Genomic DNA, 20403 nt, shown 5'->3' with positions numbered 1-20403 from the left:
CATGTAGTATGAGAGCCATACCTACACAGTCTATTCTATGGAGCTGAACTCCCCATCAGATAGAAATCTTTGCAAGATGCTGCACACAAAGATGCTGCACACATTCAAAAGATCATTATCTACAAAAGATCTGTTCCTCCAAAATGCATTCATAGTCTATATCTGCAGATCCTCATACACACCTTGTTTAACAGACCTTCATCTGCAGATCAGATCCACCAGGAGGGATCTTCAGATCTGCAGATGATTGTCTGATCTGCAGATGAATGTCAGTTAAACAAGGTGTGTATGAGGATCTGCAGATCTCATAGACTATGAATGCATTTTGCAGGAACAGATCTTTTGCAGATACTGATCTTTTGCAGATACTGATCTTTTGAATGTGTACAGCATCTTTGTGTACAGCATCTTGCAAAGATTTTTATCTGATGGGGAGTTCAGCTCCATAGAATAGACAGTGTAGGTATGGCTTTCATACTACATGGAAGGGGGTAAAATTGGTCTGTGATCTTTCATTTTCCAAAGACTATGGTCTGATGTGTGTATGCACCTTTAGAGGCAGAGGTTCGGCGGGCTAGCCAGACAACTGGCATTGCTTAAAAGGAAATACAGTAAATATGGCAGCGGCAGCCTCCATATCCCTTTGTCCACTAAGAGTAGTTACTGAAATTTTAGTTTTACTTTTAAGGCCCGTTCTCACTTGAGCGGGAATCGCGCAATTCCCAGCTCAAGGCAAACCGCTAGCGTTTTTTTAAAAAAAAAAAACGCTACAACATGTAACAGATGGCAGTGTTCTCACTGCTGCGTCTGCGGTTAAAGTTAACCGCAAACGTGTTGCATGCAGCGGTTTGCCGGCGATTCGCAATTAGTGATAGCGATTAGCATGCATAGCACCGCTAATCAGAATCAGTATATTTTATTTCGCCAAGCACAACTGGGCCGTGCCCGGAATTGGGTATGGCAAGTACAGGGCTAGTGTGAAAAAAAAAGAACAGGACATACAATGCAAATACATGTAAGCAGCAAGACAATATAAAGGATACATTTACAGCAATTAGACACATTTGAACACGTATACGTGTAGTGTGCAGCCGTGCAGTCAAACTAGGTGCTACCAGTCACCACTGGGAGAATGAAGAGAGTTCTAAGAGTTCAGATAGTTTACGGCTGAGGGGAAGAAACTGTTCCTGTGCCTTGTGGTCCTGGTGTAGATGGATCGGAATCTCCAGCCTAAGGGAAGTCTACTGAAGAAGCGAAAGCCTGGTGGGTGGGATGGATCATTAGCGATTTTTTTGAGCTCTGGAGCGCAGTCTAGAGTTGAAGATTTGATCTAGAGAGGGGAGTAGTTTCCCGATGATTCTCTCCGCTGATCTGATGACCCTCTGCAGTTTGTGTCTGTCGCTGGTGGAGGAGCCAGCATACCAGACCAGGATGGAGGAGCAGAGGACAGATTCAATTGTAGCAGTGTAGAAGCTCGTCAGAAGCTCGCGGGCCATACCGAACTTCTTTAGTTGGCGTAGGAAAAATAGCCTCTGCTGGGCTTTTTATTGGGTTGAGGTTGTGTTGGCTTTCCAAGTCAGGTCCTTAGAGATTGTTGTGCCGAGGAGGCGTGCACAGGGAACATTCTCAACTACAGTGCCATCAAAGCTGATCGGGGGTGGAGTGGTAGCGTGTTTCCTAAAGTCAACAATCATCTTAACCGTTTTTGCAGTGTTGAGGACTAGCCCGTTCTCCCTACACCAGTGGCAAATTCTGTCAACCTGGTGGCGATACTCCTGCTCATCATTCCCAGAGATGAGGCCAACAATGGTGGTGTCGTCAGCAAACTTGATGACTTTGACGGAGTTCGCAGTGGACCTGCAATTGTTAGTGTATAGGGATAATAGGAACGGCAACAGTACACATCCTTGAGGGGCCCCTGTGTTGGTGGTCCTTGGTTGAGAGATGATAGTATCCAGCTTGACGGCTTGGGATCTGTTAGGGTGGACCCCAAGGGCAGCAAGATTCTCTTGAAGTATTTGGTGGCTGATGGTGTTAAACGCCGAGCTAAAGTCGAGTAGAAGGATCTAGGTGTTCATTTACGAGCTCCAGGCAGATGTTTATGGCGTTGTCAGTAGACCTGTTTGCTCTATACGCAAACTGAAAACGGGTCCAGCAGGGTCTCAGTGGATAGCTTGAGGAGAGGCAAAACCAAGCTTTGAAAGGATTTCATGATCGCGATTGCTCCAAAACCGCCGCAGTGTCCAGTGATTTTTCTGCGTTAATCGTGGGAAAATCACTCCCGCAACCGCCGGCGTTTTGCGGTTTTAGATGTGAACAGATCCTAAGTTATGAAGAAACAAAACCATTAGGATTTTTTATTAGAGGGCCTAAAGAATTTAAAAGTCTCTCTATTGGAAGAGCTATTGCAAGTTAACTTTTACCTTCCCAAACAGAATGTACTTGTAAATATTCAGATAGCAGTAAGAAGGCAAAGTGATGTAGCAATACGGTATGAAAAGGGTGAAACTGTACCAGGGTCTCTGGTGTGAGAGGCCTACATGGGACCTAGATGGGGCCCCCTCCAGTCTCTGCATTAGCTCTTTATTGGGGCTGCAGTGGTATTGATCACCATCACTCTATGTCAGGGTTTCTGAACCAGCGTTCACTGGAACCCCTGGAACTCCAGCGTTCCTTGGGTACTTTGGCATTTTTCCCCACCGTGGGTGTTGAGGGAAGTATGATAGAGAGCACACTATAGCAGGGGGCACACTATAATTGGCGGTCAGAATAGTAATGAACATAGTAATTAAAGGGACATTATAATGAAGGACACTGTAATAGGACATAAATGGCCACACCAGCTTTTAACCACTTAAAGAGACTCTGAAGCGCCCCCAAAACGCCCCCAAACCCCCCACTGCAACACTTGGTCGCAGACTTGGTCGCTCCTGGAGGCAGGGCTAACGGCTGCAGCCCTGCCTCCAGTCACGTCTATCAGCAGTGCATCGCCGCCTCTCCCCCACCCCTCTCAGTGAAGGAAGACTGAGAGGGGCGGGGGAGAGGCGGAGATACGCGCTGGCAGACGCGCGTGGGGCAGGGCTGCGGCGGTTAGCCCTGCCCCAACCAGGAAGCGCTCCCCCGCATTACGGAGGGGATTTGGGGGATCAGGGACTCCCGTTAAGCCGCAGGATTTATTCTCGCTTCAGACTCTCTTTAAGAACCAGGGGATTTTGCTGTGATCTGTGCTGCGTGGGCTCTCCAGCCCACAGCACAGATCACTTTGCAGCAGGGCGACCAGACTTCCCCCCTTTTTTCCCCACTAGGGGGATGTCCTGCTGGGGGGGTCTGATCGCCGCCGGCTATCTGCGTTTTGCGGGGGGGCTCCTCAAAGCCCCCCTCTGCAGCGATTTCCGCCCTCCCTCTCCTTACCTCCCTCGCAGGACGGATATCTGTCCTGCGCCTCCTAGGATAGGCTTCAGCCTATCAGATGCCGGCGATCCCCGGCCAATCAGAGGCCGGGGATCGCCGATCTGCTTTACGGCCGATCTGCTTTACGGCGCTGCTGTGCAGCAGCGCCGTATGATGTAAACAGTGGGGATTTGTTCCCCGCATGTTTACATTTATCGTGCGAGCCGCGATCGGCGGCTCGCAGTCTGTTCACGGAGGAACCCTCCGTGAACTGACATGGTAATACCACTTAAGACCTGCTGACGCCTATCGGCGTTAGGCGGTCGTTAAGTGTTTTAAAGACCATGCCACCTGCAAATTAAATTCAGGGGTCCGAAAATTACTTGCAGGGGTTCCTTGAGATCCAAAAAGTATTTGCAGGGTTCCTCCAGAGTGAAAAGGTTGAGAAAGGCTGCTCTATGTGCTTTGAATACAGTACAGCAGTGGTAATCATTGATAACCCATTCCGCTAATCGATTCGCTAGCGTTTGCGCTTACAAGTGAGAACGGGCCCTAACACATCTTCCTCATTATGTATTGCAGGATTACACCAAGCTGATACCAGGAGCCACGGTCGGCCTGCTACACGACGACTCCAGAAATGTACTGCAGCTGATCCTAACCGCATACAATGTAAGGCATTTGTATTTATTTTTATAAATATGGCACTCCTTTCCTCTTGTTACATTTACTGTTCTAACCTGTGTCAGTCTGCCAGTGATTTGAGACTGAGATAGAGGTTCACTTTCCAGCAGGGCAATTATTATTATTGATTTATAAAGCGCAAACCTATTCCGTGGTGCTATACAGAGTAAGAAACGAACCTGGGGTACATAATAATATAGACAATGGTGTACACCAATGTACAAAATAAATAATTGGTGACAAAATACAAAACGATACAAAACACAGAATTGGTGACAAATTACAGAAACAATACAAAATACAGAATTGGTAATGACAGTAATAAAAGTAACACGATGAATAAAATGTATAATGAATTCCAAAACACAAAAGGGGGGGAGAGCCCTGCCCAATTACCCATACTGCTAAAGCAACACTCAAGTGTTTTTTTTATTTTTAAACACTTAAAAAAAATAAAATACAAATATATATATATATATATATATATATATACTACAGTACTTACACTACATAATATAGACATATGGCAATGGTAGGGATTAGATTGTGAGCTCCTTTGAGGGAAAGTTAGTGACAAGACAATATATATATACTCTGTACAGCGCTGCGTAATATGTCGGCGCTATATAAATACTAAATAATTAAATATATATATATATATATATATATGCACATATACATACCTGGGGCTTCCTCCAGCCCCCTTCAGGCTGATCACTCCCTCCCCGCCTTCCACTGCTGCCTTGTTCTTCTGCTGCTACGTGGCCCGGTAATTCTGTCAGTCGGCGCAGGTGCATTCTGGCCACTTGGAAACCCCCCCCCCCCCCCCGTCGTAGTACTGCGCAGGACTCTTCCGGAAACAGGAGCACAACGGTGCGTGCACAGCTTGGCCGTGCATGCGCAGTAAGCCCCAACTGGCACTGTGCCGCCTACTAGCAGAAGATCCAGGCAGCGTAGGATGATGGCAAGGGACCGATCAGCCTGAAGGGGCTGAAGGAAGCCCCAGGTATATATAATTTTTTTTTGTTATTTTAATCATCAGGTTTCCTTATAAATGTTTCCCCTTAAAACACTCGAGTGTTGCTTTAGCAGTGGGCTTTGGGTAATTGTCCTGCTGAAAGGTGAACCTCCATCTCAGCCTCAAATCACTGGTGGACTGACAGGTTTTGCTCAAGAATATCCCTGTATTTAGCCCCATCCATCTTCTAATGTATGAATCCAGAGTCCTGACATTATTCTGCCTCCACTGGCAGCTATTTATTCAAGTTGTTGCCCAGAGCTGGTTCTCAAGTTGAAGTTGTAAGTGAAGCGCACGTTCCCAAATACATTCCCAAATGAAAGAGTGGTGTGTTTGTCACAGGGGGGTGTGCCAGAATGTTCATACTAGGCAGACTCTCAGCCTTTCATGTTACTGACTCCTGGGCCCTATGGGATTGCTTGTTTACCTTCACATTCTGATAAAATCGCAGAGAAAACAGGAGGTGCTAAGAGGAAGGTCAATATTTAGAATGCATATTTATGTGGGGTACCAAGTGCTCTTTTATACAAACTTAGTAACATTATAAAGGCTTCCCTACATACAGTCAGAGATGCATTTCCTAATAAAGCGTTATAAAAACATGCATTGCATATGCAAAACAGTCCCAGCAACCAGTCAGATTCATGTAAACAGATGTCAGTTCAGTTAAAGTGAATTTCTATTTCGGTTTTATGAAATACTGCACAATATGCAGCTTAGGCCCATTTTATATTGGCCTAAAAAAACGGAAGGTTTAGAGGACTATAACGGAATGGACGGGAACGGATGTAAACAGATTCAATTTTAACCAATGGATCCATCCCCATTCACTGTTCAGCACGTTCCAGCGAACGGACCGAAAGTTTGGGTCTGCTGATTGATCGAGTAGTAAAGATCAATGTACTACCACATTTATGCAAAGTATGAACAAGAATAGATTGTACTATTACCACTAATCTTGTACCGCTTGATTCAGCACAAAGTCATGCAGCCTTTTGATTGGTAAACCTTGGTATTAACCTTACGTTTCTCCAATAAAGCGGTCCATCCTTCAGATCAGGTGATTTTCTGGCTACACTTGTTATGGATGTGAAGATCATGATTACCACACTTGTTTATGACCCTTGTGAAATGGGCCCCCAGGCAGTGAGGGTCAGTAGGGGTTGGCAAGGAAAAGGGTATGAACAGTGGGGGCCCATTCAAAGTTTTGCGGGAGGGAAGGACTTGTTGTTACACCCCTGCATCAGAGTAAAATATTGATTGTTGTATGGCCACCATTAAAGGAGTCATCAGTCAATATACATAAAAGAAGTGCTACTTACCGGGGGCTTCCTTCAGCCCCAAGCCCCCAGCATGTCCCTCGCCGCTGCTCTCCCTTCAGCCGTTCCCCGCAGCTCTGTCCCGGTCCCCGGCAATGACGTAAAGGCCAACCCCCAGGTCGGCCTGTACTGCGCCTGCATGAGCGGCGCTGTCAATCACCGACACGTGAGCCGGAGTGGCGGATTGCAAGTCAATGTTACCCAATGTAAAAAACAAAAGTCAGATACTCCCCTAAGGAGAGGGAAGGCTCTGAGTCCTAATGAGACTTCCCTCTCCTTTCCCGGTGCCCGATCCCGCTCAGAATCCCCCGTAGCAGCATTCGACCAGTTTGGTCAAGTACTGCCACTTCCGCCGCCGAAGGGAGGTTTTGCAAGCCTTTAGGAGCACTCAGGCTCCCGAAGACGGGCCGCTCCATACTGCGCATGCCAGAGCGCCCACTATGACACACTCACGCGTGCGCAGTATGTGCTCATATGCGTGAGCGCAGTATGTGCTCACGCGTGTGCCCGAGTACTCCCGAAGACTTCCAAAGTCCCCTGCGGCGGGGAATTGGAACTCCCCGTTCCAGCGCAGCACGGAGGGCACCGGGAGAGGAGAGGGAAGGCTCATTAGGACCAGAGCCTTCCTCTCCTTAGGTGAGTATCTGACTTTTGTTTTTTTGATCGGGTAACAATGGCTTTAATATCATGCCTTTAATTCATGCCTTTCATATCATGCCTTTAACTATTATAAAACATTTACTCTGAAATGTACATATAGATTTTCTGATGTGCTTCAATATATTCCTTTTTGTTGGAAAAAAAAGAATCGCCCCAAGCGATCAAATAAATGTGACTGGAAATGACGTCATAGTGCATCAATTATTTCACCATCAATTTACCAATCTGTTATTCATATCTATCATAACTGATTATATAAACCTTTTTCTATTCGACTAAATTGTCACCAAATGATCACCTTTAGAATCATGCGCTGTCAATTTGGGACATCTACGAGGTTTTTTTTGCTGCCAATCTGATGTCTTGGGCGATCCTTCACTGAAAATTGTATCGCTAGTGGGCACCATGAAAGAAACATGAGAAAAATGAAGTATAAGCAATTATACTTACCTGGGGCTTCCTCCATCACCCTGTAGGCCTTGAGTTCCCTTGCCATCCTCCCCGGGTCGCACCATCCTCCCACAGTTGAGTCCATGATAAAATCCAGTCACCCTCTACGTGGTTACAGTCCTAGCGAAGTGCACATGCGCAGTGCATGGCTGCAGGGTGTGCAAACCCAGGGCTGCCATCAGAAATTTTTGGGGCCCATACTGGGAAAACCAACTGGGCCCACCTCACTCCCCTCCCACCCTGTATTTAAAGAGAACCAGAGACAATAAAATAACATATTTATACATACTTGGGGCCTCCGCCAGCCCCATCAGCCTGGATCGCTCCCACGCCGCCTTTCTCCGCTGCCTCTGTCCGCCGGTACCAGGTCCCGTCATTTCGGCCAGTCGAGCCAGTCGACGCAAGCGCAGTGCGCTCCCTCCGTACTGCGCAGGCACATGCATACAGAGCCGGAGGGAGGCCCTGCGCATGCGTACAACTGGCCGCATCCGGCGGAAGTGACGGGACCCGGTACGGGCGATAGAGGCATCGGAGGATGGCAGCGTGGGAGCTATCCTGGCTTATGGGGCTGGAGGAAGCCCCAGGTATGTATAACATTTTTCTTTCATTTTTAAAATGCGTTCGTCTCTGGTTCCCTTTAAGGTGAAGCCCTTATATTTAAGGTGGTCGCTGGCGATCAGCAAAGCGATGTGACACATGTAATCTTATGGGTTTAAACTCACTGCAGTGCTTGAGAAGCGCTTGCAATTTGGTCATTCAACATTTTCTCAGCGATTGCGATGTGATTCTCATTCACTGAAACGAGAATGGCAAAGCACAAGCATAGCAAAATCACAATGCAAAATTGGCCAGTCGATATGAACACAGGCACACTCACTGATGGTCTGTACATTCTGTGATAGACTTGCAGCTGGGGCCCATGTTTGTGGCATTGTTTTCTGGGCCCCAGACTCACTTGGGCCCCATTCTGCAATCCCACCTGTCATGCCCTGAAGACGGCCCTGAAGCCACCAATCATAACAACTGGTTATTGGTTAATAAGGATATAGCAGCTTTCCAGCATCTAGATTAAACTGACTCACCTGCCTTAGCAATTTTGGATGCTTTTCTCCCGGGATATCAATTTGTTGAAAATCTGTCATCTTCATCATCTTCCCATCTTGCAGCATTTACAAAACATAAATGTAATCTCAGCATATTCTTCAAAGCAGACAAGGCAACATTAAGCAATAACTGTGCCTTATGTAGGCAAGAACGGAACCTACTTCACTCTCGCCTCTTCTGAGCATCTCTCTGCTCATCGCCATGGCTACCAACAGTTAAAAACTCCATTAGTGGCCTATTTGGTTTCATGGGGATCATGATGATACAAATCGCTCCTCTATTTAAGTGCTACAGTGGCAAAACCAATATAGATATGTTTAATCATGTGGCGTTGGTAATGAACTCAGGCCCTCTGCTTCGGAGGCCTACATTAGGCCCCATCCCTATCCTCTTCCCTATCTTGCCTGTGTAATCACATTTGACATTAATGGTTGTATAATATGACACACTATTTTATCTGCAGCAGCTGCTTAATGGCCCAGACTTACAAAATAAAGCTGCCCATGACTAAGACTATTATAATGCTGTTAAGTCAGTATGAAGCCGGGGAGAGGCGAAATTCAATTTTGCCAGGGAAGAGAAGATGCCTCGGAAGAGCGCGAGGCGGAATATTAGCGGGGGCTCAGTGCTCTGTGGCAGTGTATGCAAAGTCACAGGGGTTTGCTGTGAAAAGTTCATTAAATTAGGAGAACTGCTCAGCCATAGGCCTGCGTGATAGGGCGTGTATGAAACGCGATGCTACCAGCAAATTTATCCTTATTTTCACAACAGTCGGTTAAAAAAAATGAATTAAGAGGAACATGGAAGGACACATTATCAACTCTTATTTTGAAAAATGATACCTGCCCAGCTGTTTTGCTGACATCCTCCCTGTAATACGCTTTGGACCGCTAATCTAAAACGCATAGATGAAGTTAAGATGCTCTGACTTCACTTTGATGCCAGTGACTGTGTGCTTGTTCCATGTGTTATGGAATTAAGTTGCTTGTGTATAGCAGAAAATCTTGGAGGACCAGGATTCGCGATAGGACCACTATCACAAAAAAGAAAATGCATGAAAACACGTAAATAAAAAGTACATTCAAATACATGTAAACGTATACAAATAAGAAGTGTGTTTCTTCCAGAGTAAAATGTGCTATAAATTACTTTTCTCCTATGTTGCTGTCACTTACAGTAGGTAGTAGAAATCTGACAGAACTGTCAGGTTTTGAACTAGCCCATCTCTTCTTGGGGGATTCGCAGAGCTTTCTTTATTTTTAAAAGCACTTAGTGATTGCTCAGTTCAAATGCCAGAATAGTGTGGAAACAGATTGGGGGGGGCTGCATCCTTGTTTAGATTTTTTTACATGGAGTGATTTGTAAAGAATAAATGAAATACTGAGAATCCCCCATGAGGAGATGGACTAGTAAAAAACCAGTCAGTTCCATCAGATTTCTTCTAACTACTGTAAGTGACAGCAACATAGGAGAAATGTAGTTTATCACTCATTTTACTCTGGAATATTTTGTATTCGTTTCCATGTATTTTGAATTTTTAATTTTTTTGCGATAGTGGTCCTTTAAGAGGAAAATGGAAGGACACATTACCAACTCTATTTTGAAAAATTGCACCTGCCCAGCTGTTCTGCTGACACCCTCCCTGCAATACTATTTGGATCACTAGTCTAAAATACGTATGCGGAGATCAGAAGCTTTGACTTCACTTTGGCGCCAGTGACTGTGTGCTTGTTCCATGTGATTATGGAATGAAGTTGCTTGTGTATAGCAGAAAATCCTAGAGGAGCATGTGACCGATTTGATCGGGTGATTGGGTTGTTAGGCTCTGATTTTATGTAATGACTTCCTGCTTAACCACTTCGGTACCAGCAGCCTCTTGCCACCTTAAGGACCACCAGAGGCTGCTGGTACAGTAAAACGCCGCTTCCCGAAGAAATCGCCGCAAAAATCCGCCGCTCACGCTGTTCTGTCCCCAACGCAGGCTCCTCTCTCTGCTGTTTCTATGACGTCAGATCGCTGTGCGCCGGTCAGGAGTCGCTTTCATTGGCTTGTGACCCTGTCAACCAATGGGATTGGCTTACAGTGATGACAGAGCCAGGAGCCAATGAAAACGGCTCCTGACCTGTTCACAGAGCTATGCCATCAGAGAGACGGCAGGGCGAGCAAATTACGGTGGGGACAGAGTAGCGAGATCAGCGGTAATGGCGGGGACGCGCGGCCGGTCAATGTGTGACGCAGAGTCTTCGTCCAGTCAGGGCCACAGCACCACCTGCTGGATGTAGATTCGTACTGCGTCGGTCCAGGAAAGTTTAAATAGGAACTTTAGCGAATAGGGGGAAAAAAATCAATACATTGCAAAATGAGAAGTTAAAAAATAGAAGAGAGATCAAGAAATGATTGATATTCGCCATGTAATTTGTTCATATTGTTTGATCCACAATCAGCCTGCATGTCATCATTTTTACGACTGGCAGACAAGAAAAACACAGACAGCACCAACTGCCATTATCTATAACCACATCCCCTAACAATACGATGGGCTAAAATGTTTTTGTTTGTTTTATAGCTATACATATGCACAGAGGGAGATACTGCTTGCTTGGCAGTTGGAAAGAGCCAATATTTCCCACAATGCAACAATGCTCCCAACAGGAAACTGTCAGTACCTAGGTCCTGACATCATGCTGTGGGAGGGGTTTCACCACAATATCAACCCCACCCCACCTCCCCCCATGCTCTATTAGAAAAAAAGGGAAATATTTCTCATGGGAAAGGTGAAATCAGCTACTGATTGGGATGAAGTTCAATCCTTGGTTACAGTTCCTCTTTAAACCAACATGGGAAAAAGAAGTGACCTAATTGTGACCAGCAAATCAGTACCTTCTGAATGTATCAGCTGATAAACTGAGCACATGCTTCTCCATGAGTTCTGCATTGCATCAGCCATATTACATAGTTACATAGTTATTTTGGTTGAAAAAAGACATACGTCCATCAAGTTCAACCAGTATATATTATTTGCGTTGTATCAGTGAAAGGATGAAGATTAAGTGCCAGGTCTGGGATAGGGCCTCTGACAGAGGGAAGCAGGGTAGAAGTTACCAAGGACAAGGAATGAGTTAATGCTAGGCAATGGTGATGAAAGGGGACCAGTTGGGGTCAACGAGTCTCTTGACTGATAGCAGCTCCACTAACAAACAATTCCAGTACTACATTCTGCCCTCAGTTTTACTGACCCCCACTGAATCTGCAGGAAAGACTACAAAAGAATCTTGATGTTTATGCCACTGATGAAGTGGAATTAACCTGTGAAATGGCTGTCAGGCAAGGCCAGATGTACTGTATACTTTTTACACCCCTGGGCCTACGTTCTTGCAGCTTCCCTTCCATGTGCAGCACCCCCTTCTTTTTCTTGTGCAGCCCCCTCTTCCATGTCTAACATTCATGTACAGCAGCCTCCTTCAGTTCTATACAGATCCCTTTGGGCAGCATTTCCACGTGTTGCACCTTATTTGCAACCTTTGTATTCCATTTGCAGCCTCTTCTTCCATATTCAGCAATCCCTCTTCCATGCCCAGCCGGCCCTTGGCCAGCTGCTGCCCAAAGCCCGGGCCTTGGTGGTCTTTCCAGAAATATGGCCCCGCTGTCAGGCCATACATTATGCAATCATATTGGATGAGGATGCATTAAAGGTGACTTTTGCTGGACTTTCCTGGTTGGTGCCTGGATTCTTTCTACACCTTGTGGTTTGAGTTGTGCACAGCTTTTCCACTCTGGAGGCACAGCCAGCGCACCTGTCTCCCTCACCTGTCTGTGCATTCATCTTGTGCTCATCCAATCCCTTCATCTTCAACAAAAGAATCTTGTTGCTTGGAGAGATTTTCAGAGATTTTATCCCTAATGCTGAACATTGTTTTCTACACTATAATAAGCAATCCGATGTGTCACCATTGCAAGTCCATTAAAAATGGAACAAACTTGTTTCAAAATATTTGTGGAGTGATCAGTGATGAATCATTCTCCCAAGGTGCGAGTCACAGCTTGGCTCTTTCGCTTTGACTCAACCAAAAACCACAAAGGCTTTATTGCTAGATTGCACTTTGTGATGGAAAAAACAAAACACTGCTGATTCTCATATTTGAGTGAATCAATACCAACAGGCCTGAAACCTTACCTACATACAAGTACATAAACTATATAGCCAATAGTTTGTGGACACAGAAAGACCACACCCAACAACCATAAAGCTGAAGGTGGTCTCCTCTTTGGAGCGATATGAACCGCCATTGGATTTGAGTTATAAAGCAGAAGGGACAGCAATACTATGCCAGGACAAAAAAACACATATGTAAGTAGATAAATACTTGTTCTATTTACATAACAGATGTATTGTACTGTCCTTGTTTTTATTTCAGTGACGTTTATATAGTTAATAAAGAGAAAGCTGTTCCAGGCATTTTCCCTCTTAACTACCTCTGACTGAAGCCAATCCTGATGTTATTTCCTCCCTTATTCTTTTTTTCCTCTTCTGCTTGAAATGGTGTATGCACTTTAGTCAGTTTTTTCCCATTGTAAAATATTTCCTCTCCCTGATTTACATTCTAAAATGTATTACAGGCGGCGACATCTGTAGTCCTGCCAGTTGATCTGTACAGAATGTTCGTAATTACTGAGAGATCTATACACAGAGGGAGATACTGGTTGCTTTTCAGTTGGAATAAGCCCTTATTTGCCACAATTCAACGTGGTTCGCAAACAGCAAACTGTCAGGACCATGGTCATGACATCACACTGTAGGAGGGGTTTCACCACAATTATTATTATTATTATTATTATTTAGTATTTATATAGCGCTGACATATTACGCAGCGCTGTACAGTGTATATATATATATCTTGTCACTAACTGTCCCTCTGTGAGGCTTGGTGGTGTATTCTCCACAGTCAGCATGCAACGCATGAGCTGACGTGGAGGAGGTACACACACTAGCACCAGGAAACAGGCTATCCCTAGTATAGTGGAGGGGAAGACTGACTCCAATAGGAGATTGTGGCGCACAGAGCCGGTGCAGATCTGACAGCCACAAACAATGCTTTCGTTATAACGTCTCAGCGCAAAGTAGCGCTGAGCGCACAAACCAGAACTGAGGAGATCAGGACAGGTAGACAGAATGAACGCTTGCTAGCTAGCGGCTACTTAGCGACAGCAAGCGTCCAAAACCAGACAGACTGGAATGAGGCAGCCAATGCGCTGCGGCGATGGCGTGCCTCACAAAGACAGGACAGTCAGGAAACAGCAGGATCAAGATAGATGAACGTAACACAGACAAATATACAATAAGTATGTTTTCCTAGCGTATTACAATTACAGCTATCAATGAAACTATTTGTAACGTCTGACTAACATATGTATATATCGGCAATGAACCGATATATGACATAAGCAGGAACGCTGACTAGGACTGGAGTAATACAGGGAACAGGACTCAGAAGGATTCGTTATCTCTTCGCAGAGATGAACGCAATCCACAAACAGTAACAGAACAGGATTCAGAAGGATTCGTTATCTCTTCGCAGAGATGAACGCAATCCACAAACAGGACCAGGAACAGGATAACTAGCTCAGCACGGGTGCTCACGGTACGCGCAAACTACCAAAACGTGCTGGAAGGCTGACTAACTGAACACAGGAAATAAACAGTTCGTGTACGTATATATCAGCGACACTGATGTATCAACGTAACACGAATACAAGGAAAATAATAAACGTGCTGGTATGCATATATATTGGCAATGAACCAATATATGATGCAAAACCAGCAAAGTATCTTTAGAACAAGAAACACGATCGGGGGCTGAAGCGACAGCAAGACATGCTTAAACTGAAGCTATGAAAACCCAAGGAAACCCTGCAGGAAGCAGATCTTTATACTGAGGTCATCCAATGGGAGCAGACATGCAGAGTCCCACACAGGTGAATGATAATCAGTCACAAGCTGACAGCAGGGAAAGACAGACAAAGCTATGCAGCTTGCATGGAAATAGATCAGAACTGCCTGAGCTGCAACACTACTACTTCCAGCAACAGCTGCTGCAGCAGCGATCATCACAGTACCCCCGCCCTTAAAAGTGGATTCCAGACGCTTTTCAAAACTGAAATTCCCAACAAAACAGTCTGACTGATAATTCATGATGACCGGGACAGCCCGGCAAGACCGAATTCCGGAATCAGTCCCCACAAGACTGGACCCATCAGAACCAGAACCTACAGAACCATGCCCATCAGTACTACAAGCCCCAATGTGACACCCATCAGAACCATGATTTCCAGAAGAAAGCCCTCCGAAATTCCCTGAGCGATACCCACCGCCTTCCAGGAACCGTTCAGAAACGCCAAAGCCTTTGCAATGCCCACCGGTACTGTCTTTACCAACACAAAACCCACTGTTGAACCAGTCCAAGGCACCAGGACAAGTTTTCTCAGAGACCTCCCAGAACACCTTGAAGCTCCAAAGAGATCCCCATAGGTCAGAATGCCCCTTAGGCTCACATGGAGAACTATCAAGAACCCCTATGGAACCTAGGGCAATTCCCGAGTCAGGGCCACAAGGACAAACATCAATATCAGGGCTTTCAGGGACCAGAACCATCTCTGGGCATGCAGGCAGACTGGCAACATCAGAACGTGTTCCCACTAAGGAAGCATCAGAGCACGCTAACACCTTAGACACACTTGGGCATTCTGGCACACAAAGAACATCTGGGCACACCGGCACAAGAGAAACCTCTGGGCATGTCAAGGAACTGTGAGCCTCAGGGTCAGCCAAGACAGGACCAAAACCAGGACTGGCCAAAAAAAATCATCATGACTAAACTTCGCAACTACTGGACTTTTACACGAGAATGCTGGATCAGACTTAGATGTCGCTGATTCCAGCAAAGTCAGTAACAAATCAGATTCAGGGGCACTAACAAGACAGGACAAATCTTCTGATGTATGCACTGAACCAGATAGGGACTCCACAACTACCTCTGGACTGGACAGAGACTCATTTAATACACTGGATTGGAGCTCATGAGGCGCTGCAGAACAAGTCAGTATTGCAGCAGCCCCCACTGGACTAGGCAAAACTGAGGAATTCCCTGGACAGGAAGGGGACTCTGGAACCTCTGCCACAGCGGCCAGAGAACCAGAATCTTTCAGGATACAGGGCTGGGTTTCAGGAACACTCATCAGACCGGACTGAAATTCTGAGATTTCTATTATTTTGACCAGAGAATCAGAATTATCCATGTTACAGGGCAAGACTTCTGAAACATTCAGAGGACAGGGCTGGAGTTCCTCGGCTGTTACAACACTGGAGAGGGACTCAACAACATTGGTTAAATCAGACTGTGTACAGGGCAAGGTATCTAACACAATTGCTGACGAGGACAATATTTCAATGGCTTCTGCTTTGCTGGGCAGAAATTCACCAAGTTTTATTAGAGCAGACTGTAATTCCAAAACAGCTGCTAGACAAGTGAATATTACTGCAACACCAACTGAGGTAAGCAGTGCCTCAGACTCCTCTGCTAGAGGGTTTGAAATATCCAAAGTACTGGGTGAAGCATAAGACTCTGCGACCACAGCTTCACTGGACAGGATCACTGGACAGGATCACTGAACAGTCCATATTGCAGGGCAAAACCATGGAAGCACCTGCTGGACAGCATAATGATTCTGTGACCTGAGTTTCATTGGAGAGATCTACTGCACAATTCATGGTACAGGGCAAATTTATTGGAACATTTTCTGAACAAGGTAATAATTCTGCGATTTCAGGTTCACAGAGCAGATGCTCTGAGCTATTCACGAAACTAGAGCGAGGTGTAGAAACAGGAAAATCAAGACACAATGTTTGCGCATCTGAATCACCATTCAATTGTAAAATTGGAAAATTCAGATGCTGGGGTTCTGAGGTTTCTGGACAGGATTGCTGGGACTCGGAAACTGATGTAGTGCATCTATTGGCATCTGCTGGATCAGACAGGAGTTGAACTTTATTAACACGGGTAATTTCTGCAGAAGTGTTTGCAGAGACAGGCAAGATTTTTCTGGTGTCTGTTTCACTGAACAAAGACTCATGAGTACTGGCTAGGCTGGACTCAGAAGTCAGCAGGACCTCTGGATTCTCTGCTGAGAAATTTGTGCAGGGCAAAGTTAAAGTATCAGTGGCTTCTGTTTTACTGGGAAGTAACACTGAGTTATCCATGGTACAGGGTGGAGTTACAGGAACATTCACAAGACATGGCAGGGACTCAGTAACTGGAGAAGTGGGACAGTCTCCAATTGACAGTGTGTCTTCCCTGGTATCAACTGATTGAATCGCATAAAAATCATCCAAAATCATTTTCCACACATCGATCAATGGAGCCACAAAGTCATACCCACACACACCAGTTTTTATTAGGTTATAGGCAGACTTAATGCATGCATTCAATACTAATTCACTTTTTGCACTGTAAAATTGACAAAATGAACTTGAATCATTCTTCCATTCATTGACCAGAGCTTCCATCTCTCCTTTTTCAAATGGAGGATTCCAAGCATACTTAACCAGTTCGCATTCAGTCGTTTTTCGCTTCATGCATCCGAACAATGTTCACCTCCCATTCATTAGCCTATAACTTTATTACTACTTATCACAATGAACTGATCTATATCTTGTTTTTTCCGCCACCAATTAGGCTTTCTTTGGGGGGTACATTTTACTAAGAGCCACTTTACTGTAAATGCATTTTAAAAGGAAGAATAAGAAGAAAACGGAAACAAATCATTATTTCTCACTTTTCGGCAATTATAGTTTTAAAATAATACATGCCTCCATAATTAAAACCCACGTATTGTATATGCCCATTTGTCCCGTTTATTACACCATTTAAATTATGTCCCTATCACAATGTATGGCGACAATATTTTATTTGGAAATAAAAGTGCATTTTTTCCGTTTTGCATTCATCACTATTTACAAGCTTATAATAAAAAAAAAAAAGAAATATTTCATCTTTACATAGATATTTAAAAAGTTTAGACCCTTAGGTAAATATTTGTGTTTTTTTTTTTTTTTAATTGTAATGTTTTTTTTTTTTTTTAATTAAACATTTTATGTGGGTATTTTTGGGAGGGTGGGATTGAAATTGTATTTTTTTTGTAAATATATGTGTATTTTTATTTTTATTTAACATTTAGATGTAGTTTACTTTTTGGCCACAAGATGGCAGCCATGAGTTGTTTACAGTGACGTCACTCTAAGCGTACCACGTACGCTTAGAGCGACATAGGAAGCAGAAAAAGCGTAGCTTCCGAGAGAAGCTGTCGCTTTTTCTGCGGGGGAGAGGAATCAGTGATCGGGCACCGTTGCCCGATTCACTGATTCACTGGCTAACAAACCGCCGGCCGATCGCGCGCGTGCACGCGCGCGATCGGCCGCGTGGACGCGCAGGAGCGCACATGGCTTCCTGGACGTGAGTTTCACGTCCAGGAATGTGAAATAGTTAACAGGCAGATCACAGTTTGCAGATATGATTGTGGCAGGGACATATATTGGGTTAATTAGCAGGTGATTGGCAGATTCCTTATTCTTAAGAATCTCTAATACCTGTAGCAAGTGTTGAACTGTAGTGTATGCAAACTTTCCTTGCTTCACAAATAAGTTGATTTGTTCAATACTCTGTAATATCTCCTCATAATCATACTCAGATAATTCTTTTAAACAAAAATCTTTATTTTCCCTAGCCAGGGAGGAAAGTTCATTAATAGTTTCATAAGTCCATTTAACTCCCCTGAAAGACAATTGCATTTCATTATCTGTTAATGGCAGAATCTCATTATAGGTCTCAGTCGCTAAGGATAACGACTCTGCAGATCGGACACGTTTCTTAGAACGTTTGCGTTTTGCCTTAGACCCTGCTGTTTTCCCTGCTGTTTTTGGTGATTTATTCAAGGCTGCAGGAAAATTATCAGGAACACTCTCTGCTTGCTGATCATTTTTGCAAACAATTGAAGGAGCAGCTGATTGGCCTGCTGCCAGGAGTTCATTTAGAGGAAAAGGCAATGGATCTATGCGCAACCAGTTATGGATCACAAACGCTAGAAATTCCAGCGGTCTCTCATTCAAATCGGAATGATTGAGAACATCACATGCCCACTGAAGCAATTGCCCTTTAAACAAAATATAAACTAGCTGGAGTGCCCAGGTTGAAACAGGAGTCGCTTGGAGATCGGGATTGGCCAGGAACCTGGCACATTCAGAGAAAAACTCATTTTCTGTTTCAGGGTTAAGTTCTTCAAATTTCTTAAAGGAACAGGAACCATAATTAACTGTGTCATACTTTCTGGGAATCCCCCCCACAATGGGGATTGGTAATGGGGTTTTCATAATGTGAGGCTTGGTGGTGTATTCTCCACAGTCAGCATGCAACGCATGAGCTGACGTGGAGGAGGTACACACACTAGCACCAGGAAACAGGCTATCCCTAGTATAGTGGAGGGGAAGACTGACTCCAATAGGAGATTGTGGCGCACAGAGCCGGTGCAGATCTGACAGCCACAAACAATGCTTTCGTTATAACGTCTCAGCGCAAAGTAGCGCTGAGCGCACAAACCAGAACTGAGGAGATCAGGACAGGTAGACAGAATGAACGCTTGCTAGCTAGCGGCTACTTAGCGACAGCAAGCGTCCAAAACCAGACAGACTGGAATGAGGCAGCCAATGCGCTGCGGCGATGGCGTGCCTCACAAAGACAGGACAGGACAGTCAGGAAACAGCAGGATCAAGATAGATGAACGTAACACAGACAAATATACAATAAGTATGTTTTCCTAGCGTATTACAATTACAGCTATCAATGAAACTATTTGTAACGTCTGACTAACATATGTATATATCGGCAATGAACCGATATATGACATAAGCAGGAACGCTGACTAGGACTGGAGTAATACAGGGAACAGGACTCAGAAGGATTCGCTATCTCTTCGCAGAGATGAACGCAATCCACAAACGGTAACAGAACAGGATTCAGAAGGATTCGTTATCTCTTCGCAGAGATGAACGCAATCCACAAACAGTAACAGAACAGGATTCAGAAGGATTCGTTATCTCTTCACAGAGATGAACGCAATCCACAAACAGGACCAGGAACAGGATAACTAGCTCAGCACGGGTGCTCACGGTACGCGCAAACTACCAAAACGTGCTGGAAGGCTGACTAACTGAACACAGGAAATAAACAGTTCGTGTACGTATATATCAGCGACACTGATGTATCAACGTAACACGAATACAAGGAAAATAATAAACGTGCTGGTATGCATATATATTGGCAATGAACCAATATATGATGCAAAACCAGCAAAGTATCTTTAGAACAAGAAACACGATCAGGGGCTGAAGCGACAGCAAGACATGCTTAAACTGAAGCTATGAAAACCCAAGGAAACCCTGCAGGAAGCAGATCTTTATACTGAGGTCATCCAATGGGAGCAGACATGCAGATTCCCACACAGGTGAATGATAATCAGTCACAAGCTGACAGCAGGGAAAGACAGACAAAGCTATGCAGCTTGCATGGAAATAGATCAGAACTGCCTGAGCTGCAGCACTACTACTTCCAGCAACAGCTGCTGCAGCAGCGATCATCACACCCTCAAAGGAGCTCACAATCTAATCCCTACCATTGCCATATGTCTATATTATGTAGTGTAAGTACTGTAGTCTAGGGCCAATTTTAGTGG

The 20403-nt window shown here is 44.8% G+C and overlaps 1 protein-coding gene and 1 long non-coding RNA gene across 6 annotated transcripts in view; one reads left to right on the top strand and one right to left on the bottom strand.

Moving 5' to 3' along the window:
• The window catches only part of LOC137525017 (uncharacterized), a 189245-nt gene extending 180489 nt beyond the window's left edge, over positions 1-8756 (bottom strand). The window contains exon 1 of the long non-coding RNA XR_011022842.1: positions 8604-8756. This is a non-coding gene — a long non-coding RNA (uncharacterized lncRNA). The remainder of the gene's footprint in view (positions 1-8603) is intronic.
• The window catches only part of ITGB6 (integrin subunit beta 6), a 201106-nt gene that overhangs the window by 145565 nt on the left and 35138 nt on the right, over positions 1-20403 (top strand). For all 5 annotated transcript variants that reach the window (XM_068245647.1, XM_068245650.1, XM_068245648.1 and 2 more), the window contains one exon: positions 3973-4062. In XM_068245647.1, the coding sequence (XP_068101748.1) occupies positions 3973-4062 (90 nt within the window). The remainder of the gene's footprint in view (positions 1-3972; positions 4063-20403) is intronic.

This window comes from Hyperolius riggenbachi, chromosome 7, assembly GCF_040937935.1.
Source record: "Hyperolius riggenbachi isolate aHypRig1 chromosome 7, aHypRig1.pri, whole genome shotgun sequence".
Taxonomy (NCBI): Eukaryota; Metazoa; Chordata; class Amphibia; order Anura; family Hyperoliidae; genus Hyperolius; species Hyperolius riggenbachi.
This window is presented reverse-complemented; position numbering and strand designations above follow the sequence as displayed.